Source organism: Coturnix japonica, chromosome 26 (genome assembly GCF_001577835.2).
Source record: "Coturnix japonica isolate 7356 chromosome 26, Coturnix japonica 2.1, whole genome shotgun sequence".
Taxonomy (NCBI): Eukaryota; Metazoa; Chordata; class Aves; order Galliformes; family Phasianidae; genus Coturnix; species Coturnix japonica.
Genome location: NC_029541.1, coordinates 1,864,768 through 1,891,303, shown reverse-complemented (window position 1 = coordinate 1,891,303; position 26,536 = coordinate 1,864,768). Strand labels below are relative to the sequence as shown.

The 26,536-nt window shown below is 49.8% G+C and overlaps 2 protein-coding genes across 2 annotated transcripts; one reads left to right on the top strand and one right to left on the bottom strand.

Moving 5' to 3' along the window:
• Window positions 1–2,080: 2,080 nt before the first annotated feature.
• PNPLA1 (patatin like phospholipase domain containing 1) lies at window positions 2,081–9,500 on the top strand. The gene is made up of 9 exons (XM_015884921.2): window positions 2,081–3,016; window positions 4,523–4,755; window positions 5,502–5,567; window positions 6,551–6,763; window positions 7,273–7,333; window positions 7,416–7,556; window positions 7,681–7,780; window positions 8,121–8,231; window positions 8,509–9,500. The coding sequence occupies exons 1-9, from the start codon at window positions 2,815–2,817 to the stop codon at window positions 8,510–8,512; spliced, it is 1,131 nt and encodes a 376-aa protein (XP_015740407.1). The 5' UTR covers window positions 2,081–2,814; the 3' UTR covers window positions 8,513–9,500.
• Window positions 7,538–12,659, bottom strand: LOC107324688 (patatin-like phospholipase domain-containing protein 1; the record flags this gene model as incomplete). Its single annotated transcript, XM_015884922.2, has 6 exons — window positions 7,538–8,871; window positions 11,049–11,271; window positions 11,646–11,706; window positions 11,789–11,998; window positions 12,335–12,400; window positions 12,516–12,659. Coding segments are annotated over 6 exons (789 nt in total), but the record flags the coding sequence as incomplete, so codon positions are not given.
• Window positions 12,660–26,536: the final 13,877 nt, after the last annotated feature.

Sequence of the window (26,536 nt, the reverse complement as noted above, 5' to 3'; positions counted from 1 at the left end):
CCATAAAACTCAAACAAATGGGTCCCTGTGTGACATCCAGGCTTGTCTGAAGGCAGAGGAAATGTGAACGCATGTTATACATGGAATAAAGTTTGCTTTGCTACAGTTGTCGGGAGCTTCTCCTTTCAAGCCAACTCAAAGTGACACAAAGCGGGTTTTACAGCAGATACACGGCGAGCTCTTGCCCTTCTTGTCTATTTCTGGCCATTCCCCTTCCAGAAAAAGGAGATTTATTTATGAAAGCAGCTTGATCTGAAAGCAAGAGCTGGGGGAAGCTTGCTCTGAGTGTCCCCTAGGCTGCAATCTCTGCAGCTCCCTCCAGGACTTGGGGATTTGTAGCTGCCAGGGTCTCACCTATGAGGTCTAAGAAGATGTGAAATGTCAAAGGGATTAAACCCTAATCGGGGGGAATGTTCACAGCTAATCTTTATCCAGACCCCTAAGCAAAGCCCTGGATTAAAGCACCGTGCTTGGATCGGGGCTGGAGCGGCCACAGCTCCTTGATGGGCTCAAACCCAGCCTAGGGCAAAGAGGACAACATTGGGGGCCATCAACAAGCTGCTCCAGGGGGCAGAGGGGATGGCTGTGGTTGGGGTCAGTGCTGTGCCAGGACATGGTCCTGCATGGGCATCTGCTCCCATTCATCTCTGTCCCTGTAAAACCCCAACTAGAGCAAGCCAGGGAAAGAGCCTTTGCCAGAGGGAACATCCCTATGTGCACGCCTCAATTCCTCTGTTCACAAAGCCATGAAGGAAACACTTCCAATGCAGGCAAATCCCACTCCTGCCTGGCAGTGCCAGCACTGGGTTTCCCTTTGGGCAGATCCCAGCCCGTGGTGATATTTACTGCAGGAGAAACCGAAACCACTCGCTCCTGTTTGCAGAGCAGCACCTGCTTGGCACGCAATGCCAGGGGTGGTGCCGGCTGGGAGAGGGGCTGGGCTGTACCAGGGCAATGGGAACCATGTACCACAGTGCTTTGCATCCTCAGGGATGGGTCAGGGTCTGCATGGAGCACATCTGGGGTTTGTCACCTCTCAGTCTTCCCAGAGGACCTCACTTTGGCACATGGGATGTGTCCAGCAGGCAAAGCACCTGTGAGGAAAATGAGTTTGATTTCCCGTTCCCTTTCCCTGTGCTTTTCCTGATGGCAGCTGAACCAAACCTCCTCCTCCTCCATGGGGAACAAGGGGCAAAACCCACACACAACCATCCTGAGGTCCTAAATAACCCAACCCCATTGAGGATGAGGATTGGAGTGGCTCCCACAGCCCAGATCCCTTCACCCAACCAACCTCAGCATCTTGGCTAAACACCTCGGTTAGAAATCCAAGACCTCCCTTTCCTATGGTCACTGAAGATATTAAAGGAGGCATTAAAGCAGGACACTCTATTAGCCCCGGGGATTTTGAGAGGTTTCCAACTCTATCACCTTCATCCTGCCCTGAAGTCCCCTCTGTGCTTTCCAACAGGCAATCGTATTTCCTGAAAATCCCTGGCATCGCAGCCATGGGCCATATGGGCACTGATCTGCCCCAGGGGATCACTGCCATGAGGGGCTTCTCCCATCTGCACCCCTGGGACACCACTGCTCAACTCATCAGTCCCAGCTAATCCTGCTCTGCTGGGTGCCAGGAGGGGGAGGGCAGCTTAGAAAATCAGCCCAGCACTTAAGGAGGCAATTAATGCCCAATTCGCTGTCACTAAGAGGATGATGACAAGGTTTCATCTCACGGGATCCTGGTGCTTGGCCAAGGAGCCAAGCTGGGGATGCAGGCAGCAGGCAAGGGCAGATATTGCTTGCCTTCACCCCTCTCCCTTCTACTCAGGACCCCCCTTGGCTCTCCTGGTCCAGTCCTGGTTGAATAAAGGGCTATTCCTTCACATGCTGTGATCCTTCTTGCACTCACTGTACATCTCCCCACGTCACCATTTGCTTGTCTTCTGGCAGGGCTTGCGACATCCACGATAAACACCGCATGCTGTTTGTATTTGGACAACTGGGGCAGCATTGTATTTAGTAATAGTTAATGAAACCACTTAAAATGGCATCATTTATTCTCTGTGTGGGCAGCGGCATTAGGTTACAAAGGCTGGAATGACACTCAGAATGTGCTCCATCTTTCCTGAGAGCTGTAATGAGGAGCTGAGCAGCCCAGAGGCAGCAGCACTGTAGGGCACTGGGATGCAGTGCTCTGAAAAGAGCAGAACCCAGCAAAGAGGAAAGCAGATCCATCCCCTTGTGTTGCTTTTCCCCATAGAATATCCCAGGCCTCCAACAGGGAGCAACTGCCAGCACTATTTCCAAACCCAGCTCTACGCAACGCCCCGCATCCACCCCTTGTGTAACGCCCTCTGACTTTAAATGCCTTATACAAGCCTTTACTCACCCAGTGCTGAGCTGTGCCTAAGCCGGGATTGAAGGCGAATCCTATTTAGGAAAACACCCTTGATGAAGGAAGCGTGAAGCAAAGGGGAAGAGTTGTGTGGCTGCAGTGAAGATGGAGGCACAGCGGTGTGGGATCCGGGTGCTGTGTGGCTGTGGGATCGCTCCATGTGAAAGGGAATTCTCCATCCAGCCCTGAGCTGCTGAGCTGCCCGTGCTCAAGGACTACACGGATCATTCAGATAAGGGGAGAACTGTATTTAACACAGGCAGTGATTGAAGCAGCTGGTGAATGTCCTCAACTCCAGCACTGCTATAAGAAAAGAAAGAGGACATTCTGGATGCCACCACAAGCAGGGATGCACATGGAGATGAGAGCCTGAGCTCTGCTTGGTAAGGAAGGCACCGAGGTAGACTCTTGCCTTGGAGATGGCTGCAGAGGAGCTGCGCGCTTCGGGCACCCCTTTCTCTCTGTCCTTTTCGGGCAGTGGGTTCCTCGTGCTGTATCAGGTTGGGGTGGTGCAGTCCCTCCTGGAGTTGGCTCCTGAGCTGCTCAAATCTGCCTGCAAGGTGTATGGATCGTCTGCTGGATCGCTCATTGCAGCCGCCGTGGTGTGCGGCATCAGCCTGGGTAAGGAGGGGGTAAGAGAATGGGCTGGGAGAGGGGGAGGGAGTAGAACAGGAGCAATAGCTTTGTGCTGGTGGGGTGATGGGATGTGTTAGCAGAGCAGTTCGTATCCCTTGATAAGGCACAAATGTGCAGGTGATGTCACTTCTGGCAGCTGCCCTGGTGCAATTTTGGGTGGTGTCCCCTGGAAAAGGCAGTCGTTACTGTCTGAGCCTTATCTCAGATGGTCGGGTGATACCGTGTGGGCAAACCTGGACATACCTGTCTGTCTTATTGGCTCATCCTGCAGAAGAAATCCTCCCCTCTGCTCCCAGATCTTGGGAGTGCTGAGATGTGACATGAAGCACATGGAGCTGGGCAGGGAGCACAGCCCCCATCCTTATGGATCAGCTACTGCAGCTCGGAGGGGCTGTGAGCAACGGTGCTGCAGAAATAAACCCCTTTAGCAACAATCTGCCTGTAGGATCAATTCAGAGCAACTAATCTGCATGAGAACATCCTACTGTGTGCAAACAAGTGCGCACGAGGCTTGGCTTTGAAGGCAGATCCAAGTGATGCGGATGGAGGAGTGTCTTGGGGTCAAAAGTAAGGAAGGAATGCCCAATACTTGGAACATCCACTGGATGCTGGAGCCATTCAGCTCTAGAAAAAAGAATTCAGAGCATTGGTGAATACATTCAGTCCAAGCAACAGGTGATGTGCTGCCCTTTCTGCCCAGATGAAAAGTCAGCTCTTAATGCTTTCCCCTCTGATTCTTGGGGCTGTGGGAGGGGATGGAGCTGGGACATGGGGTGGCTGCGGTGACCTCACGTGCAGGCTTTGTCCCATCTCCAGCCCAGCAATGTGTCTGTCTGTGGGCTGTCTGTGGCTCTTTTGGCCGAGGTCCCTGAATGAACCCACCAAGCATTAATCATCGCTCCACGTGGCCTGAACATCCGCTCAAACAGTGATAACCCCTCTTAATACCCACATTGCTCCGGTTGCCCTCAGGACACAGCCTGTCTGCCCCTACAAAAGCTGCTGTGGAGGCCCAAGGAGGTCCAGGCACCACGAGGGTTCTATGTAGAATGAGGGAGATGGAAAAGCTTCCTGAGGCCACGCTTTAACTGCCCAAAGATGGCCATTCCCCCATGCATCCTTCCTGTTTCTGCACACAGTGTGACCCTGGGCTGTACTGATCCTCTGTTCCCTGTTATTTCAAACCCATGATCCCCACTGGGGCCAGGCAATTCTGCTCTTTAATCCAGCTCTTGGGATGTCCAGACACCTGTAATGCCCATTAATGCTGCCGGGAGGTCAGCGGGTGCTCGGACGAGAGGGGACCTCAGCCCAGGGAAGTCCCTGGTCCTTTGAGGACATTAATAGGGGTTATATTCCCCATTCCACTTCACATTCCCCATTAGAATGGCACCAAGGGGTCACTGCGAGCAGCGTTAACAGGATTGATGATATAACACATAGGGCAGCAGTGATGTTGATCATCTCTCTGTCTTTCCTCACCCCTGCCAGATGACCTGAAAGAAGTGTTCTATGCAAACGCAAGGGAAGTTCGGAAAACCCTGCTGGGTCCCCTGTCCCCCAAGTGCAGTTTGCTGGCCAACATCAAGACTGTGCTGCAGCGCTGGCTCCCAGAGGACTCCTACCAGGTGGCATCAGGGAGGCTGCACATCTCTCTGACACGGGTAGTGGATGGCCAGAACGTCATGGTGTCTGAGTTCAACTCGAAGGAGGAGCTCATTCAGGTAAAGGGATCATCCTTTGGTGTCTATAGGAAGACTTTGACTCACCGACAAAAGCACTGATGGTGTTCTAAAGAGGGATGTAAGGAAGAATGGGACAGACCGTTCAGCGGGGTCTGCTGTATAGGATAAAGGAAAATGGCTTCAAACTAAAAGAGGGGGAGATTTAGAGGGAGGTTTATACAACAGGGGCAGTGAGGCATTGCACAGGTTGCCCAGAGGGGTGCTGGGGTTCCATCCCTGCAGACCCTCAAGGTGAGGAGGAAGGAGCTGTGAGCACTGCTGGAGCTGTGGGTGTCCCTGTGCACTGCAGGGAGTGGGACCGGATGGCCTTTAAGGTCCCTTCCAACTCAAACCATTCTGTGATTCTATAACCTCAATTGTGCTGTTTCCTCCCCCAAGTTGGGAGGGGGTCAGGAAGGCCTCCTCAGAATGAAAGTGCAATTGTGAGGATGTCTTGGCTTTTAAAGAACCAAAATAACCTCCAAGTTTCACCTTTTAGCAGCAGCTGTGTTTGGACAGTGACATATGGACGTCCAGCTCTGACAGTGCTGGCAGCCATACAACAAAAACTGGACCTTTTGTCCTTCTTGAAACCTTTCTTCTCAACACAACCACACACACCAGGAGGGACCGGGCCTGGCTCAGACATCTGTCATGCCTGAAGGTGCAGGCAGCCCATGGAGCAGCCTGTGCTCAGCACAGACTTGACAGGAACACTGACTTCTGCCATCTTTCTCCTCCCCCAGGCTCTCCTCTGCAGCTGCTTTCTTCCCATCTACTGTGGGTTCATCCCTCCGTCCTACCGAGGTGTGGTGAGTGATATCCCCAATAAACATACCCTTGGAGCAGCAGGTTCCTGAGCTTAAACCTTATGTCCCCCTGAGCAGGGAGGGATATAGGTGTCCAGACACCTTCTTTGGTTAATGGAGGATAATAAAGCCTTTTAGCATCTCTTCATCCTATTATAGCTGGGGTGAACAGCCACCTGGAGAGCCCTCTGCTGCTTTGCCTATGGCAGAGCCTTCCCATGGCCACCTCCAAGCCCTCACCTGGTTAGGATCTATCTTCAGCATAGGTGATGTCTTCATTCACTCAGGTGCAGGCTTGCATGGCTGAAATACCAAACGTTCGTGGGAGGATCCTCCCCCAGCCACGTGCGCATTGCCACTCTGCAAAGCACTGCACTGAAGGCAACACGTACAGTCTGGCTCCATCCAAGTGAAGGAGAGCAGCACCTTGTGTTTTATATGCAGTCTCAGCAGGACATCATGATCCATCAGTGCTGGTTTACAAGCAGGGCTTGTCCTGCCCTTGGGTGCCAGGTCAGCTCTCAGCTCCCAGGGCTCAGCAATAGTGCTGCACAAGGCTCCTGTGCACTGATGTTTCATACACATCTGCTGCAGTGTTTGCAATCTCGAGTCCCACCAAGGTGGGCAGCATATTCAGCTTCCTTTCAGAACGCAGCCAATGATGTTTTCCTTGCCCACTGAGCCTTTCTATAGGTGGTTATCCCATGAGAGCACCCTACTGATGGAGCTCACACCAAGAGCAGAGAGAGGCCCAACCTGAACCACAGGACTTGAAATTCATACAAAGTTACAAAGCTTTGTGAATAGAACTAATTAGATTTCAGTTTTAATAACCACCGTGTGTTACAGCACCAGGCTGAGACTGGAAGGAATGCAAGGGGTGGAAGCGTGGCCGTGTGGGGCTGTCACATCCCTGCAGCTTCTTGCTCACCTCCTGCTGATGCTGCCCATGCATAAACCTGATTTAATCCACACTTCCCTCTCAGCGTTACGTTGATGGGGGATTCACAGGCCTGCAGCCTGTCTCCAGCCTGGAGGAAGCTGTGATCACTGTGTCCCCATTCACTGGAGAGCTCGACATCTGCCCACGGGATTGCCCTGCCATCTTCTACTGCTTCCAGATCTTCAATGGCAGCATTCAGATCTCAGTAGAAAACCTGTGCAGGATTAGCTACGCCCTGTTTCCACCCAGCATCATGGTAAGCCAGGCCCTCTTCCTTTTGCTTTGATAACACACTGACTGCCGAGGGAGGTGGGGGGGAGGATTGCCATCCCTAGAGGGGTTTAAAAGCAATGTGGCACTGAGGGATGTGCTCAGTGGGAATGGTGGGATGGGATTGGACTTGGGGATCTTAAATGTCTTTTCCAGCCTCAATGATTCTCTTCTATTCCAAATTAGTGCTGGGTCTGCCTTCCCCAGTGTTAAGGTTCATATTGACCTCCACCATTAATCCAGCAGGTTTTAAGGGGAGGGCTCAGACCTTGGGGCTGCCCTCACTCTAAGTTTTTGGTGGGCAATGGGTGGCCAACCTGAGACAGAATTCACCTTGCTCTGAATACCCACAAGGGATCCGTGTTTCAGCAGCTGGAAACCATAAGATGCTGATGGTGCTCCCAGCCCATCCACCCCAACCCAAACAGCCTTGGGTAGATCAGCCTGTTTATGGATGGAGAGCTCTGCGGTGACCTCTAGTGTTTCCTTTTGCAGGTCCTGAACGACATTTTTTTCCAAGGGTACCAGGACACTGCCCTATTCCTATGCAGGAACAGTAAGTGTAACCCCCCCCCAGACCCAAAAGGGAAGCCTAAAAACACGACCCAACGTATGACCAACCTTTTTGTATCTCACAGATGCTTTTGGTGTGAACTACTTCGATGGCAATTTCCGCTTTGCCAGCATGTGTGGGAAGCATGACTTCCCACAGCCCAACAGGATGCTGAATGGTCTGGGCAAGTGTGTCCCACAGTACCTGGCACCACGTTTCCTCCCAGGTAGAGGACATGGGGCACTCACTGTGGGCTACAGCAGGAGCTGGACAGTAGGAACTGTTGCATTTGTTGGGTTATTTCTAATGATGGGTCTTTATTTACTCTTATATTGTCCTCCTGGGAGCAGACCTGGCTCGGTGGAAGAAGCAGCAGATGTTTAAACTGCAGGATCCGCTGTCGAAGGTCCTCCTGCAGCCGTACAAGCTGCCAGCATTTGTCTGGAAGGGGTAAGGATGTCTTGATAATGGCACCAAAGCTGAGGCTGATGCACAGGCAGCAGCTCCATGGGAAATACTCAGAGCAGCCTCTGGACAGCAATGTTGCTTGGTCACAGCAGGTTGATGTGAATCCCTCTTGTACTGTGAACCAGGAAAAGGTGATGCACACTTACTGCCTTTGCAAGTTAAGCTTAGCAGCAGCCTCTCCCATTGCTCTTAGTGAGCAAGTGAAACTGGCACAGGATCACTTGAATCTAGAAAGGAGCATTAAAATGTACATTTTCTGTTAAAATTCTCCACCTTTTGCTGCAATTACCTGACCTTAAACCTTCTTACTTTGCACTTGCAGGCTGGAGCAGCTGTGGGGGCTGCTGGAAGACATCAGCTCCATGGCAAAACAGTTCCAGAAGCTCCTCCGAACAGTGGTGCCTGGTTTGTCTAAGAGAGCTGGGGCCAGGAGGTGAGATATGGAGCAGAGGGAAGGCAGGGTACAGAGCTGGGAAACCCAGAGAGAGCTCTCACCCATCAGTCACTGATATTGAGCTTGGCTAAAGATTCCAAATCTGTGGCACTCCAACGTTCAAGAGACTGCCTTGCACTCAGCTAGCAACAGGACTTGCAGAGAATGATTTTATTCCACAGGCAGCTATCCCTATGCAATTCAATGCAAACATCCCCAAGGGATGTTTGAGGTTTCTGGTTCCCCGTCTCAATGACTCCCATGCTTGTTCCCTTAGGTAACCATCCCAGGTGGGCCCTGGGGTTCTCCAACACCACACGGTTTTGCCATCCCAGGAAGTGGCAGACGACAACGGAGATCATTTCACATGATGACATGGATCATGTCCTCACGGAGTCATTCAGGGGTGGTTTTGGTTTTTTTTTCACTTGGAGAAATGGGCTGCTTTTGTTTTTAGTGCTACTTGCACCAGTCTCCTCACCCAGGCCTGACCTGCTTTAACATGACGGCCAAGGAAAAGCCAAACTGCAATTAGTGCAGAAGGGATCAGGCATCTTACACGCTCATACAGCCCAACCACTGTTTTCCCCAGCCACTCCACTTGCTGATGACAAGAATCATCCCACCTCCTGCTCCAAGCCTGCAGAAACATGATAAGATGTAATTATTTCATGACTCAGCATACAGATCAGCTGCCTTATGCTTTATTAAGCCCTCATCTTCTCAAGCAAGCACACCTGATACTGTTTTTCCTGCACAAGCTTAGGGCTAATGGTACAAAGGAGAATATGGGTAAAGTTTAGCATTTCTTTGAATCATCTCATGCAGGAGCTTTTTGCACCCTGGGAAAGCAAGCTGGAAAGCTCAGCTGCACCCACTCCCCAAATCAGCTGCAGTAGATCCTGTATTTCTCCTGCTCCATTAAAGGTGGGTGATGGGATTCATATGTAGCCTCTGGGAATATAAGGAGGGTTGTGGCTCTGCCTATGCTGGTGATGCTCTGTCTGTGTTCCCTTCAGTGCATCTCGGTGGCTGTCTGCAGGTTGTGCTGTAAATTGCTCTTTCTTTCTTTAAACTGGAGCCAAAGGCAGCAGCTGTGTCAAAAACATTCTTCTGTAGCTGGCAAGGCCCAAAAAGGCAGTAAAACCACATTGGTCAATCTGACAGATTCTGCTGATCCTTCTGTAACAATCTGGATTCAAGCACCTGGTCAGGGCTGCTTCCTTCATTACTGTTATCTACAGTGTATAAAATAAACAGGCTTTGAAATCCTTAATGTTTCATTTCTAATGCCTTGCTGCTTAACCCAGTCTGCATTGAACCCTGTAGAGCCACGAAGCTCAAGGAGGCTGGGATGGAGGGTTGGACACAGCCCAAGCAGTAGGAGCTTGCTCTGAAGCTACATCCCATCAGTGGATCAGGCCCCAGACTCTCCCCTCCCATGCAACCAAGCCAAAACAAAACAAACATGTTCTATCCTGTGTGTCTCTGGCTTTTTGATGCAGGTGTTTTGTCTTAAACTGACTCCGTTTATCGGCTAAATACTAAGGACTTGCAAAATGCCTTGCTGGGTAGATGGATAAAGAGGTAATGATTGTGATTAGTCCACCAGTGCCACCTGAGCTTTGCTCCTGTGCAAGCCCTAACAATGCAACAGTTGTTTTGGAGATGTTCTGGCTTAATAAGAAAATGTGTGAGAGTTGTGTGTGGGTTCATACCCTTGCTTGTTTAGTAACATCAGTGATGGTACATCATTGTGCAGATAAACTGAGAAACAGCCTTTTCTTGACCTCGATCAGGACTTTTCCTTCTCAGACATAAGAAATCTGAGGTGCTTCTCCTCTAGAGACTGAGTGCTCTGCTGAACCTCTTGGCTGCTCTCTTGGCCTAACAAATAAGTCCCGATTGCTTCCATGGGTGATCTTAGAAGCACAGAATCATAGAATCTTTTGTGTTAGAAGGGACCCCCAAAGGTCATTTAGTCTATCTTAAGTTACAGCCCAGCTTCTGCCTTGGAAAAAGCTCACTTTGATTCCTACCCTCCAAACAAGAAACCAAGTGATTCCTGATTGCCCAGATCCTGCCAGACCTCCAGAGAAACCTGCTTCGTACTCTGCTGTTTTTGAAGGCTACGTGTAGTTCAGGCTGATGAGGCCTTTAAACAAGCAAACTGGAACCTGAAATGCTGACGGCTCACCAGTTTTCAGCATTATTTTGCACAGGATTTAAGAAAGCTGGAAGTTTGGGGTTTAAGCCTGCCTTATTTTGCTTAAAACTGAGTCAGCCAGAGGTTTATCTGCAGCTCTAACTTGCTTCTGTTGCACTTAAGCATTCATGTGTGGTTGCACGCTGGAATAGCTAAGTAGAAACTTCATTTGACTGGCACAGCAAAGCCAGCCACAATGATTGAGACACACTGCTCCTTCCCTCACCCTTAATGAAACAACATGTGGGCAGAGCCTGTCTTTACCTTGCAACATAAGTCACTTCCTGATAAGAGCTGTGTTTCTAAAGGGTGTCTCTGATGTGGCTTCATTTGTGAGGAAATGATAATGTGGGTAGCTGGGAGTTCAGGTGATATTGATCAGAAATCTGCCAGGAAGAGGCAGGGGGAAATGTATACCTGCCATCAAACATGATAAAAAGCAAGCTCAGCATGGGGCTTCACTAATAACCACTGATTCAAAAGGGGAACCCTTCTCTTTCCTGATATTTTCACCTGCTGGAGCCTGTAAAAACCCTGACAGCCTATGAGCACTGGGTAGGGTCACAAAGTTAATGAAAGCTGATGGGATGCAAAATGCATTGGCTCTGTACCTTCCTGAGGGTTGCAGGAGGTGAAACATATCTTCTTCCTCCAGTTCATCTGCTGCACAAGCACTTGCTGTGTTCTCCTTGGTGATGTCCTGAGGGTCTGTTGCTCTGGAGCAAAGTGCTTCTGTTCCTGGCTTCCTGTGCAGGGTCCCTTCACCTTCCTGACACGATTCCTTGTGCAACAGAAGGGTAAAGTCCTCAGGAAGGTATTTGATACCAAATGCATCTGGGGGAAGAGAAGGCAGTTCTCACTGTCTGTGGATCAACTACCAGGTTCCTGGCAATGTAAGGCATCAGAGGGGTGAACTGGAAAACAAAGGGACTGAGGACCACAGTGCATAGCTAATCCTACTTGGGTTTTTAGGGTCAGGGGCTGCCAAACATCGCAGCTTTGTGGATAATGCATCAAACATTACACAAGGCACCAAGCCTACAGTGTCATCCAGGTCATTGAGCTGCATGTTCCCTGGAAAACTCTGCCATTCCCAGCAAGCCTTTCCTGGGTGAACAAGGGGTGAACAGGGAGCTCCAGTGCTGGCCATGGAGAGAACAGGAACAAGAATTACCTGACCTACCTGCTCCTTGTTCCCAACCACTTACTCAGCCTGTGTAAGAAGGAGACTGCATCCTGGTAGCCATCATGATAAAGCTGTTTGCAAACCTGCAGGAGGAAGATGGCAGTGAGGACAGGAGAGCCAGCTGTAGGGGCCCTGTGGCTCTGGGTACCTGAGGAAGCAGCTCACTTTTGCTGAGGGACACTGGATAAGGCATTGCATGCGATACAAGTTTTGTTCTGATATCAGTAAAATCCCATCAACTATTGGGAAAGTGAAGAAGGGAACTGGGCAATCTCTGGGACAGATGTCATATTCGCCGGCTAAAGAAGACACGGTGATGGTGTTCTGGGACACGAAGTTGGTCTTCCCCATGCCAAATTCCCCATCAATATAACGCTAGAAGAGAAAAAAGAGGAACCCTGAGCCTTCCTCTTCTCAGAGTGAGCTGTATCATATGCATGAATATGGAACTTCTTCCCAACTCAGAACCAAATGAGCCTGAAGGGTTGGGGCTGGGACAATCTTTCAGTAAGCAGCTCTGAGCACTGCCCCGTGTAGTCCAGGTTTCCACCCACCACCACCTCCCTCCCCATTGCTGCTGTGGGGCATCTAGGTTCAGTTCCTCCCTCTGCAGACGCTGTATGCACACAGCACAAGCAACTCGGGGTACAAAAATGAGATGAGCCCTTACCCTGACCCAGGACATGCTCTGCTGACCTCAGAAATACTCACCACCCCATGGTACAGAGGAGGAATAAAGCCAAAACACAGAGGGATGAAGCAGCTGCATAACACGGCCTATGGGAAAGACAGCAAGTGACTCGGAGGGCAAAGTTGCAAGAATCTCGTGCCCTTGTGAGTGCTGACTCACCTACGGCTGATAAGAGGGGACTCACACCTGGGAGGCTCTCACCTGAATGATGTCCTCCTTTGAAGCAAACTCTGACACCGTCACACAATTCCAGTCACGCAGGCGGGTGAGGATGATGTGCAGCTTCCCAGATGCCAGCTGGTGGGCATTGGCAGGCAGAAATTTATCTAAGGCATCCTTTACAACATGCAGGACTTTCCCCCGAGCTGTAAAGATCGTGCTGAGAAAGAGTTTCCCAGCACTGTAGAGGTACTGCTGCATGTCATCTAAAGCCAAAGCAAAGCAATTATTAGTTATGTACTTTCTCAGCTGCGTTTCTATCTGGTAGAGGGACATTTTAGCAGGCTGGTAAAGAGACATCATTTGCAGCAGGGTTGAAGCTCTCATTAGCAGAGCTCATAGATTCTCAATGACTGTATTCAATAATTTATTTCCTCTATGTTTTAGGAATCTATGAAAAACCTGACATGTCTCATTAGGTACTTCTGTTTCTCATATTAGGTAGAGAAACCATTAATTCAAATTGATAAGACAGTGAATTATTCCATAACTACACCAGTGCAGTTAATTTATCCACGTTTTCCACTCTTAAAGAAGTCAACAAAATAAAACGCAGAGGAATTAACCACTGATTAAGGACAACAGTTAAAAAAGATCTTTTGCAGCTTCATACACAGAACACCCTTACCTATATCACAGTCGCATGCTGCAAATGCAGCCACAATTGATCCTGAAGATATCCCGTAGATCTTGGATGCAGATTTAAATATCTCAGGTGACAAGTCCTGCAAAGCCTTTACCACCCCAGCTTCATATACCTGCAGGAAACTGCAGCCTCTAAACAGTAAAGAGAAAGATCTCTCATCTCCCTTTATCTTCATAACTTCTGCTAAATACAAGAGCTCAAGGCACAAGAAAGCAGCTGCACAGGACAGGTTTGGAGTAAGCCAACACTTAGCTGTTCCCAATCTGCTCCTGTTTCTGGCCACTCTTGCTGCATTTTATCTCTATGTTTGACACAGATCTCAAACCCAAACGTCCAATGAAGTGACAGCAATAACAGGAGCATGTGATGTGTGATGTCTTTTAATACCTAAGGCTACTCATTAAAACAAATGGACTACACTGCAATACATTCCTAGGCAAGGCATGCACTTAGCTGCTGGGTGAAAGCCCCAGGCTGTGTGAGGGGCTGCATGTCTCACTGATATTGGGGGAGCAGCCTGTATTACAACAGAGAGAAAAGCTGCTTCCCTGAGCTGAGGAACAGTGTGAGCAGTAGCAAAGGGTTCCACTAGTTTCCAGACTATTGGTAGGTAAGAAACAGCAATATTCCCTGGTACACAGGAGTCTTGCAAGATGCTGTTTAAAACTTGTTTGTTTGTCTTATTTGTCAGAGATTACCAAACCCTGACCTAGGGAGTGGAGAACCTGCAGAAGGTATTTAGACTATTAAAGGAATCAAAATCCAAGTTGTTCACTCAGTTTCACAATTTCAGGGCTTTGAGTTTGCTCACAAAACTGGGTGACTTTGGAGGTCTGGATGCAACCCTGATCTACACAAAGGGGCTGCAATGTGCTCTCATGGCAGCATAGCAGCTGTGCTGGATATGTGGTGCTAAAGGCTGCTGTCTCCATTAAATCCCAAACTCTTGCCTGAGCACCACTGACACTGCTAATCCAGCCCCAAGCTTACACAGGAGCAGCATCACCAACCTGCTCCACCCAGCAGCCAAGCCACTAAGCTCCTTGCACATGCCTTGCACGAGCGTCACAGATCAAACTGTTGAGTTGTAAAGAGCAAAGAAAAACAGGAAACTCAGGATTATGGGAATAAATACATCCCTTGAATTGTCGAGAGAACAGAGACAATGGAAATAATTTTCCATCTACCCCAAAGTGTTGCCCCTAAAAGTTAACTGCAATAAAAGCCTATTCCAGATGCTGCTGTTTACTGGATGGAAGAGGGATTTAGAGCTTGAAATCCACATGAAGAAAGCTCCTGAGATTAAGAAAAAGTGCTTTGCAACTCTAGGACAAAGGGGAAAAATAACTCCTGTTGTGCAGAAGCAACGCTATTGCCGTTGCTTCTATCACAGAGTTCAGCCCTATTACTGCACTACTTTCCATCCACAGCTCCAATCATGGGGTTATTTGATGTGTTTTGTTGTGTTTTGTTGCGTTTTGTTATGTTTTGTTGCGTTTTGTTGCGTTTTGTTGGATTTTGTTGTTGTTTTGTTGTGTTTTGTTGGGTTTTGTTATGTTTTGTTGCGTTTTGTTGTTTTGTTGTGTTTTGTTGCGTTTTGTTGTTGTTTTGTTGCGTTTTGTTGCGTTTTGTTGTTGTTTTGTTGCGTTTTGTTGCATTTTGTTGTGTTTTATCAGCACACAACCTTTCATACACCCTTTGCAGCTCATTGTCTGGAAGTACTTCACGCTCTCTGTGCCTTCCTTATAGTGAGGGGGCCCAAATTGAACAGGGCACTTAACACATGGCCACTACAACTGATACAACCAGGATGTTTTTGGCCTTCTTGGCTGCCTGGGTTCACATTCAGCACAACTCAAAGCCCAACACAGACCAGGCCGCAGCCCGGACCCAAGCAGACCGGAAGCCGCCATCTTGTCTCGATTTGCGCATGCGCAGAGCTGGATTTTCCCCATGTCCGCCATGTTTGCAAAGGGCAAAAGTGAGGTCACGTGGCCACGCCCACTTCCGGAGGCTATAAAAGGGCCGGGCTGGACGCGAGCGCTCAGTTGAGTTGCTAGGCGTCATTGGTGTATGTGCTCTCTGCGTCCTTTCTCTTACACCTTAAATGTAGCACATAGGAATCAGAATGGGAATCAGGCGTTCTGATGTGTAAACGGGGCAAATAAAACAGCCTTGGGGGGTCAATTTGGTCTCAGGGCTGCCAGGTACAACGAGGGGCTGGTAGGGCCTAAGTGTGGGGGGAAAGGCCTCAGGGCCTTCAATGTACATGGCTGCTTTCTTTATGTGGTGGTTGTTTTCTATGAAGGCAGAGCAGGTTTGTAGGCCTGAAATGTGTTTCTTGGGCTTATTCCTATGGGAAGAAAGGGGTTTGGGTTGTGTGGGTAAGCTGGGCTGCCAAAAGAAAGCTGATATCAATCAGTGGGTTCGTGTATCTCGGCTCCCCCATACATTTGGCAGCATTCACAGTGTGATGATATAACAGCTGTGAGGAGAGGCACCAGCTGCTTTGCACTGGGAGGGGATGGAAACAGGAGGGAGAACTCTAAATATTTTAGCAATAGGGTCTTCAGAAACCTAAATATAATCAAAAGTGAGTGTTTTGTCTCTTCCAGGCTGTTCTGGCTGTGGCTTGTGCCTTAAAGAAGCAGCACGGGAAGGACAGCAGCCCTGCTGATGCTCGTGGGCGTTTGGTGCTTTCCTATTTCAGTTTTGGCTCTCCAGCTAAAGCTGCTCACTCACAGTGACTGCCTGGGAAGAAGCAAGACTAAAGCAATTAGCCAGTAGGGAAACGTAAGGTCAGCTTTCCAGTCTTTAAATGCTTTGCACTTCAATATGGCACTGAGCTCAGAGCAAGCAGATGGTTTGACCTTCCTCCTGCTTTGCTTGTCGGAGAGGGTTGGGCTGCGAGGCACTGAGTGTTTGGGAGCAGAGCAGGGTGGCAATGCCATCTGGCTGCAATGAATTGTGCTGATCCTCATTTGAAGCCTGCGTCGATATGAGCAGCACCTGTGGTTCAGAGCCCAGCCAATGAAGTGTGGCTCTTGGATGGAGGAAGGATTACATGGTGCTGTGCCATTGCATGCAGTCACGTAGTCCAGAATGAAGCTACGTCTGAAGGAACATTGTGGCTGTGACAAATAACTGGAGGAGACCAAATAGTTTGTTCCTTTTACATCTGTGGCATTTAAAAGCCAATGGGTTGTGCCGTGTCATATATTGCGTCATTGTGCCAAAGTGGAGTAATTGATGGGACCAGGAACGGGCTATGAGAACATTAAATGTCTCAGGAAGATGAAAGGTGCCCTGGGGAGCTGTTGGCATCTGTCACTGACACCTTTGGGAAGGAGGAGAATACAAATTGCTCTGCTAGTTCTCCTCAGAGTGGCTTTCATAGCCAGCGTGTGTGGATGAATGTTGTGGTCTCTAATGGGGATGGGTATTTTTGAGTCACAGCCCTTTCTGTGCCTCAGTTTCCCTTGCTATAAAGCAGAGGCAGCCTGGGCTGTGGGTGTGGGAGGAGCTGCAGATTCAGGTTTACACTGGGTTGGTGCAGGAAAGCTTTTTCTCTGACCGAGAATATAACTTGTGGATCATATGGTGGGGTGGTGGGGTTTGGTGTGGATGGAAGCAGGTGTGCTTAGTGTGCACAGCAGGGCAGCAGGCCCCTGCTTCTCTCCATAGTCTGTCTCGATTCCTGGATGAGTCATGTCCCTTCTGTTCATAAATGCTGCCAATGGGAGAGAGAAGGGTTTGGAGTGGAAATATGGGCCCTGCTGGTATGGCCCATCCTGGCACAAGGGATGGATTAGAGCCAATGTTTCGGGCTCCTTCTGGACAAAGAAGTGTTTTGTCTTCAGCAAGCAGGAACCTGCAGAGCCCAAGCTGCTTACTGCATCCCTGTTTCCCAGGTTAAACCTGAAGTTAAACCACCAAATAGTAGAGCCCAGTGGAGGCAATGCCCAAAATAAGGTCACAAATAGGGGAGGAAGGGATGAACCCCTCAGTGTGCCACCCAGTGAGCCCAGAAAGCTGTAGGTGATCCAGGAGGCTCCTGAGTTGTGTCAAGGTTAACTTGCTGAGCCAAGTGATAGGCAGCCCCACCAGGGCTTAGGCCTGTTGCTCACCAGCAGAGTGAGCTGTAGATGTCCCTGTTCACTGCAGGGGAGTTGGATTAGATAACCTTTAAGGGTCCCATCCAACCCAAAAGATTCTGGGCTAGGCTGGAGAATGAGAGTTTGTTCCAGCCAAGGCCAGCAGCGCAAGGAGGAATTAATCTTCTTGTTTGGGGCTTTAAAAAGCGATCATTTGTGGGATAAAATAGGAGGGTTGAACCCAGTGCAGGCTGTTGCAGGGGGATCCGGTCTCCCTTTTTTAGGAGAGATGTTGGTCCTTAAAGCTTCATGCTCAGGAATCCCCACAGATGTGGATTAGAGACAGACCTGGGCTCTTAGATCTCTGCCCTGCAAGCAAGCCAGTGTGAGAGCGTGGGTTTGCAGGAGCTGCAAGTTCTGCTGTGGGCTTGGATTTCTGCAGACCTTCACAAGAGGGCAGAAAACAGCTGCAGAAATGCATGCAGCTCTGGGAGCTTGACAGTAACTTTGATGGGGAAACTCTTGGGTCATGGGTTTGCTAGGAGAGCTGGTGTAAGCATGAAGCATAGAGCAAAAAGGAGCAGCAGTCCGGTGGGCATCCCAGAACGGAAGGTTATGTGTTTTGTAAGAGCAGAGGAACTGCTGCACCCATTCCTCTGTTTCCTGGGGAGGACACTGGGGTCCATCCATACACATAAGTGGGGATTTATTTTAGGTATAAGTTGAAGAGGAAGGAGAAGGAGAATTGAAGCTATGGAAGGGCGTTTGATAGAGACTGTGGGATGCTGGAGAAGGTGTGGGTGCATTGATTGGACTTGGGGTAGGCATCGTCTGTCCTGTGGGCTTGTCCCAAGATGGGTTTTGTAGCTTGGGTTGGCCCAGAGGAAAAAGGAACGGAGACCCAGATACCCTGCACAGGGTGGGGTGGTTTTGATTCCTTGTATGGTATTAAAACTTAGAAGTCTCCATGCAATGTTCTATTGGTGTAATCAGCAGGTTCTGTGTTGTAGGGCTGTTCAGGGCCAGGTGGGAGCTACACATCCTGCAAGGCAAAGGCTGCTCTTGGAAGCCCTGTTTATGAGATGAGGTTTTCCTGGGTGTCCTGGCAGCCAGGCTGACTCCCAGGGGGATGCAAAGCTGGGGCTGATGGCAGCTGGGCCTCTAATTGTCCCTACCAGTTTTCCAGTCTGGAGATGGTACTTGTTGATATGCTTCTGTTTTAGCAAATCAGTGCCAGAGCATTTACAATAATAATATTCAGACTAGTTTCACTTTTCAGCTTATATATATATATATATAAAGGAACTAAAAATAAATCTCTAGTTGTAAAGCAAAATAAAAACACTGCCATCTTTCATTCCAGTTATTATACAGTAGCTGGCATTCTTTAGACAAAGCTTAAAATAACCATGAACATACCAGTGAAAATAAATGGGTGAGTCATGTTTGTTAATGCGGGATTAGAAGCATTGCTCTTGGCTCCCTGACTCTGTAACATCGTGTGCTCTCAAGCAGATGTGAGGTATTGCTGGAAGTGAAGAATTTGGGATCAAGCCCTTCCAGGTCTGATCCCAAACAGGTTCTTGATCAGATCAGATTGATCTGAGCAGGACTTGTGTGAAATCAATGAGTGTTCTTGCTGTATTTATTAGTGCAGTCTCTATCTGTATGGCAGTGTGGTGTCCTGAGCTGTCTGGAGTAATGAGGCTTGTGCCTCGCTCTTTGGATGTGGTTTTGACTCCCTCAGTCATTTGCAGTATCAAAGCCTAATGAATTGATTCCTTTACCTCGGCACTTTGTTTTTATCTCTTTGGAGTTCTGCTGGTGTGTGGAAAAAGCTGCAAGAAAAGCCAGGACAGCCCTTCTTGGCTGGAGGTGTAGCAGAACATTTTGGAATGAGCAAATGGCCTTTGCAATGTCTCCTCCTTTGCAATGTCCCCCCCCTAGCAGAGCTTATCAGCAAGGCCCTATCTGCCTGGCCACAGCCACCTGGTATCCATATCTGCTCGGTGCTCAGAGCACATCAGGCTGCTCTGTGTGTGCCACCACCTCGCTTGGATCCATGGCCCGAGGGATGAGCAGCTCCTGCCTCTGTTTTCCTTTGGCTCCAAAGCAGAAGGGGAGAAACCGGAGGCTGCTCTGCGGTTGCAGTCATTAAGGCTGTTCTCCTGCTTCCTTGACAATGTGTTAATTGCTTGCCTGGCCAGCGGGTCTGCTGTGCTGCAGAAAACTGCAGGGACTTTTGTTGTTGTTGTTGTTTCTGTTCCTATTAAAAAGGAGAAAGAAATATCTGCAAGGCACCTTGTGTTCTTCTCCATCTCTCCTGGGGTCAGTGAAACATGGCACGAGTCAGGCTTGTCCTTCAGATGCTTTAATGCGAACTGCTGAGCCCTTTGCATCCATTTCACGTGCAAATAAAACCAGGAGGCCAATTCCCCTTTTACCACGGCTGAGGATGGATGCTGCCCCCTCCCCAGACCTGGGATCTCTTTGCAGGATTCCCTCTTTCCCTTTCTCTTAACCGCTGCCAACGAACAGGAGCAGCACGTTGCAGAAGAGGGATTTCTGAGCAGCTCTGTGAGCTCCTGCTTGTGCTCACATCCCTCTGCTGATGCTGCAGCTCAGAAGTCACCGGAGCTGCCTCCTGTCCGCCTCCGCAGGGCTGTGTGCTCGCCTTGGGTGGCTGTCACACACAGCAGGCAAGGTTATCATGGGTGACAGCCTTGTCACCCCTCTGATAAATCACGCACCGGGGTGGTATTGGTCGTGCTTAAGAGCACAAAAGACAGTAAATGAGCCATCTCTGCTTAGTGGGGTATTTGCTTTGATTTTTAGAAGAGAAAATGCTTTTCTGCTTAAACGCACCCCACTTTGGGGCTATCTGGGCTCAGATCCTCACCCAGGGCTGGCAGCACATAGAGCAGTGGTGGGGCTGGTTGGTGGCTGTGTGCCACCTGCAGTGGGATGGCAGAGCCCTGCTTTGCTCCTGATGGACTTTGGCAGCCCAGAACAGCGGCCTCTGACTCCTTTCCAAACGTTTTCTTTCTACTCCATGCAGTCTGACTGAATTGTAGCCCCCCCAGAGGTGGGAGCGTGTGGGTCAGGTTGGTTTTGGTGTCTCCTCTCACTTTTGTGGGTGTCATTTGTCCTCCTGAGGGGGATTTTTCTCTCCTGACCCCCATTGCAGGTGGTGAACATGGTCACCATTTACTCCTGATGTTGGGCTTGGGGTCAGATTCTCATGAACCCCAATAGCCTTAAAAATCCAGGGGAAGTGGAAGAGCTGCTTTGGTTACTTGGAGCTCAGAGCTTCTCCAGTGCTTTGACTTCTCAAGTATATTGACCTCTTTGGGGTTTGCAGGCTGTGGCACCATATGACTGGGAGGTCATGAGCTGGAAGGCTGAGACTGAACCCAAATCCCACATCATCATCACTTTCCTTTTGGCAGAGCCTGCAAAACAGGCAGTTACCTTGGTCCCATTTCTAGCAGCATCTGGCAAAGCAAATCCCATGCTGGGAAACAGAGGTTGGGGTGCAGGCCTTTTCCTTAGCCAAGGGCTTTGATGTTCATCTCTACTGAGGATGTAGAAGCTTGCCTGGTGTAGCAGCACTGTGCTAAAGGAGACAATGTGGTTTCCTGCCTGCTTCTTTCATCCTGCTGGCCCTATGGATTTCAATAGGGCATGCTTGTATAGCTGCTACTAAAAGGTTGGCATTTGTGAGTGGATAAAGGGATAGAAGCCATGAGCTGCCAGGCTGCTGGTGGCTTTGGATGCTGGATGGTGAGTCTGGAGGTGGATCCTATGCACCAGGGATTACATCAGCCCTCTTGACTATAGAGTGGCTGTATAGAGGGTGACTCTACTCTGTGCCTTGCTGGAGCGATGTGTCCCCATGACTTGTGGTGCAGAAACAACAGTGGGAAGAGATGTGTTGTGGTTTCACTCACTAGGATGCTTGGTGCTCACTGACTGGTCTTATGAGTGCTGGTGTGGGACATGGGGACCTCCCTTCTCCCTCCGCGCCCCTGCAAGCGTGCATGGGAAAGGGTTTCACGGAGGAAATAGAGCAGAAGGAATTGAGCATAGCATGTGTTCCTTCTAAAGATAGCAGGCTGGGGCTCACATCAAGGATGTCTCCACACTCAGCATCCACAACATCTTCATCTCCCTCCATCCACGATGGATCTGGGCACGCTGGGAGGACACCAGACGTGGTCAGCCTGAGACTGCTGTGCCCTGCTGCAGTGGACTAGAAAACATATACACAGAGCATTACATTGCAAGTGGTGGTGGCAGCCTGTGCTGCAGGTGTGGTTTGGGCTCTGCAGCTCTCTGCTGTGGAGCACTGTGCTGTGACAGCCCCATCCAGCTGTGTATCCCAGTGCTGGCATGCAGCCTTCGCTGGAGGAGAGCAGCCCAGCCCTGGGGTATGGCCGTGGTGATGGCTGGTGGCTCCAGGTGTTGCTGACTCAGCTGCAGGGCTACCACTGCATGTCCTCAGGGTGTTCTTATTGGAACAGTGGGATTTCCATGCCCGAGCCCTCTTTCCCCTCACCACTCAGGGTGTTGGTGTCATGCTGGGATTCCCTGCATGCAGGGAGCCCTGCGGAGGCCGGCTGCAGATGCCAGCGGGCTACAAGAGCAGATGGAGGATCTGGGCCCAGGATTTCTCTGGGATTGCTCTGTGCATTAAACCTAACCATGCTGACTTGCCTGGAGGCCTCCATCTGGCACACCAAGCCTAGGCTTGCTGCTGAGAGGGGACAGGGTGAAGGGGATGGGAGGTGGGACTGGCATTTGTGGTCAGTGTCCTCAGGGACAGCATGGGAGCAGGTGCCGACCCCCTGTTTGCAATTAAAGAGAAGGAAAACAGCATCTTATAGATCTTCCTCTCACAGCCCCCCTGCGTGCCTCTGTGCATCGCTGCCCTCTGCAAGCAGCTGTGATGGCCCTGCTGTGGCGCAGGACGGGGCTGACAGCTTGGCAGCACTCAAGGAACCAGATAGAGAGAGGAGCAGACAGACAGTGTACCTGGGAAAAAATCACGTCAAGTCACGTTAAAGTGAGAGAATTACTTGCTGAAGGCTTGAATGGAAAGGGCTGTCTGGGCTTTGAAATGCAGCCAGCCGTGCCTGTAGAGGGAATCTGTATTTGTGGTGTGGCCGCAGTCTCATAGGGCTCACTGCACTTGGAGAGCCCCAGTGCTGGGATAGAGAAAAGGCATTTATTGCTGTGGCTTTAACTAGCAAGGGGTGGCACAGGGTGAGGTACAGCAGGGTGTGCTGGAGCCCATCATGGGGATAGGGACATCCCTGGCATCTGGTCCATCAGCCAGGTTGCTCCATCCCACACCAGGGGCTCTGGGCATTGCTATTGTTCCCCATTGAAGTGTGCCATGAAGTTTTGGGGAAGTACCTCACTGGCCTCCATCTACCACTCAGTTTTGAGTTGGATCCCACATCTTAGTGTTTAATATCACTGGCTCTCCTGGCCTCTCCCTGTATCTGCACCTCCACTTTTTGTCCTGGTTTTTATGCCTGGCTGTTTTCTGAATCCAAGCACGGTGCAATAAAACTGCATTTACCAGGGATTAGCTGAGCTAATCCCATAAATGTGCTTTTACTTCATTATCAGATGCTGCATATAGGGCTTTCTCCTTAGCTCTACTGGGTCTGCGAGAGGGTTAGTGGTTCGCCCTGCAAATGAAAGGGTGAGATGCTGGGGAGACAAGCTTCTCCTTGTGTTTAGGATTATGTTGATCAGGAGAAGGAAAACAGCATTGCTCCCTGCCTGGGCTCTGAGGTTCAATGTCCCCTTTTTTAACTTTCCTGCTTTCTCAACCCGAATTTAATGGAAGAATTAATGTTAAAATAAACACAACTGCGCTACACAGAACGGGTTTAACCAAGACTGGGCTGAAGTCCCAGGATGGTTGGTTCTAAGTTTCCTGAACCAACATGTGCTGTGACTGTAGCACTGTGGGTTTATTGTCTGCTTAGTTTTACTTCTGCTTTACCAACCTTCCCAAATTCCTGTAGACAAATAAGTGCTGGGCAGGAGGGAGCTCGACACAATGAGCCTTCTCACTGCAGGGTTGGTGGGCTGTGAGCTCAGCCCTGTGCTGGGTGCGAGTTGGGGTGGGCAGGAAGAAAACTGGAGGTTCTGGAAAGGGAAAGAGGGGGGGAAACCTCAGAGCTGAGCATTGAGAGCTGCTCCTGCAGTTTGGGTTTATACAACCATAGAATGTTCTGAGTTGGACACACAAGGATCACAGCTCCTCTCTCTGGGGCTCATCCCCCCCTCATGCTGCATGTATAGCTGGGGTTGCACCATCCCCAATGCAGGATCCAACCCTCAGAGTTGGTCTCCTTAGGATAGAACAGGCTGAAGGCACTGGTCTCTAGGATAGGAGTTAAAGATGTAGCTGAGCACCTGGCTGTGCTCTGAAGAGGTGACTGCATCCTCTACCTTGCCCTGATGCTGTGTTCACAGCACTGAAGGTTTGGGACAAGAAAAAAAACACCTCTGCAAACAGTCACACAGCAGCGCCTGAAAATAGAGGTGTGCTGGTGTGTCACACATTCCCCATCACATCCCTCCTGGGGACACGGTGCTGGCCAGGAGCCTGGGGTGGGAGCAGATCAGCAAAACTGGTAGAATTGGGCAGGATTTTAGCTATCCTTGGGCAAAGGCAATAAACGAGCAGCTGTGTGTGCCTTGCCAGGCCAGGAGCTGCCTGAGTTTTGGTGGCAGGGATGCTGGGGTGCAAGGCGAGAGATGTGCTGGTTGTTTTGAAGATGAGGCTGTGGGAGGAAAGCTCGTGCCCCAGTTTCTGTCTCTAGAATAGGGTGATTGCTGTTGATTGTGGCTTTCCGGAACAAACACGGTGTTTCGGTTGATGTGTAGGCAAGACTGATGGAGTGGGTGGCAGAACATGGTGAAGGGCTTTTGGGTATTGGTTCTTGCTGTGTTGGGGCCACATGAGCACCCCACATGAGAAGACATTGCCCCATTGCTTGCACGACTGTGTAAGGGTGAATAAATGCTTCCTTACCACTTTAGCTGCCCTGCTGGGTATTGCTGGTGGTGCAGCGGTGGACCTAAGGCTCAGTCTGAAGCTTCTGTGTTGGGGCTCTCCATCTGGGTTGCTGATCTTTGCAGAAGTGATGTCTCTCCAAGCCAGTGCTCGGCTTTCTCAGGCTCTGGGAGCTCGAGGGCACTGGGGCTGGCATTCAACAGTGCCAGCTTCGCTTCTTCTTGACTTGCTGAATGGAATTTGTAATTCATTTTCTAACAGCCTTGTGTCTGAACAGCCTCCTAAGGACTCGAATGCTGGAAGTGCCTATTCTCTGAGCATCCCAGGAAGAACAAAGGCTTGTCATTCTCCAGCAGCTTCCTTTGCAGAGTGAAAAAAACAAGCTGCCTTTTCCCAGCTGTGACTCAAAACTGAACGAGAAGCAAGGTGCAAAACATTTTGTCCCAAATCTTCTCATTAACGATGCTGGGAGAAATGACAGACTCGGAATAGATCTGAAAAGGAGCTGTTAGGGCTTGGAAGGATGCAGCTGGCAACTTGCACAATGGAAAATGAGCAGGCTGGCAGCAGGCTGGCCGTGGGGTTATTGATGAGAAATGAAAGATTCTATCTGCTTCCTTCACTGCTTCCCTATCAGCTGCTGCAGATGGACACGTGGGGTTCAACCACCTCCAGATAGCACAGAGGTTAAACAGGCATTTCTCTTAGAGAAAAGCATTCCTTAAATTGCAATTACGCCTGGGAAGGAACAAAGGCTTCTATCAGTTGGATATTTCCGTGGCAGAGAGATTTGCATCTGAATTTAACGTGTAGGGCTATGGAAGAGACTGTGTGGGAGCTGGACGGGTTGGGAAAGGCTGGGGATGCCCTCAGTGGTGAATGAGCCCTAGTGCAGATGGAGGGGGTGGGCTGAGGAGGTGCCCCAACCTCTCTGTGTCTGGGGAAACGGGGAGGGAAAAAAAGGAGCAGATGAGACTGTGAGTCTGAAGCCAAATTTGTATCACATCACCTGGGTGTGTGCTCAGCTGGCTGAAACGTTTACAAGCCTAATCCCTGGCTTTCCTAGATGGGGAGTATAGGAGTGCCTGTATAGCTGGAGGTCAGCGGAGCGGGATAAAGGGAGCAACACAGAGATTATTAGGTAAAATGGAGAGAGCAGGGATTAATGCAAGAACCAGAGAGGATTTGAACACTACTGAGCTTGCTCTGTTTCTATGATGCACGGAAGCACTTCCTGGCAAGAGCTTTGCTGCATCTTCATGGGATGTTTCAAAAGCAGTAGGTGAAGAAATTAAACCAATGGCTTTGGCCAGCTGCATTGGTTCTGCCTTTCCATCCCCTTTATCCAGCTGGTGCTAAAATAGGGCAAGAAGCAAACTCAGGCTCAGTCTGTTGTATCATGGCTGTGTTGCATCTTGTAGAGTTTCCCTCCTCAGCAAAATTCCATCTTTCATTCAAACTCTGCACCTCCAGAAGAATGAATGTGAAGCTGGGCTGAGCTGTGTGCCTCAGGCTGTGTCTGGTGGGCTCACCCTGTAATACATGACAGAGAGATGTTCCTCCTCTTCTCTTCTTTTAAACTATGGCTCAGTTGCTGTGAAGGTCTGAGCTGGAGCCTTAGGATCCACAGTCCAAAGCCTGTGCTCTGCATCCATTAAGGAGCTCTTTATGCCTGTAGGATGCCACTAAGGAAGCTCAGCTGTGGGATAAAGAGGGAATGGGAAAAACAGGGTAAGTTTTGCACTGAGATGCAGTGTGCTGTTAATCCTCAGCTCTTCTCCACAGGTCAGGCCTGATTTGGGAGTTACAAGTTGTACTCAGAGAGATGCACGAAGCCTTCCTGCTGCAATGAAATCTGTTCTAACATCAAACCAGATGTGGGAAAGCCCAGCTCAGTCCCTTAAACTCATTGTCACATAAGAATGGATTCAGCCTGAGCTCTGGGGATGCAGCCTGGGGGGTGTTTCCCAAGAAATGGCCACACTGAAACTATTGGCGTTACAGAGCAATCCTTTCCCAGGGACAGGAATCGTTAGCAATACAAAGCTCTTTGGGGATGCTTTAAGAGCAAGTCAGTGTTTTAGGGCAGCTCACTGCTGTGGTTGGTGCTGTTGTTTTCGCCCCTCCTGGACCCCAGTATGGCTCCATGCTACAGCTGGGTCTCCAAACAGTGTCACCTCCCTGTGTTGCTCCAGAAGGGGACAGTTGGAAACCAGGTCAGCAA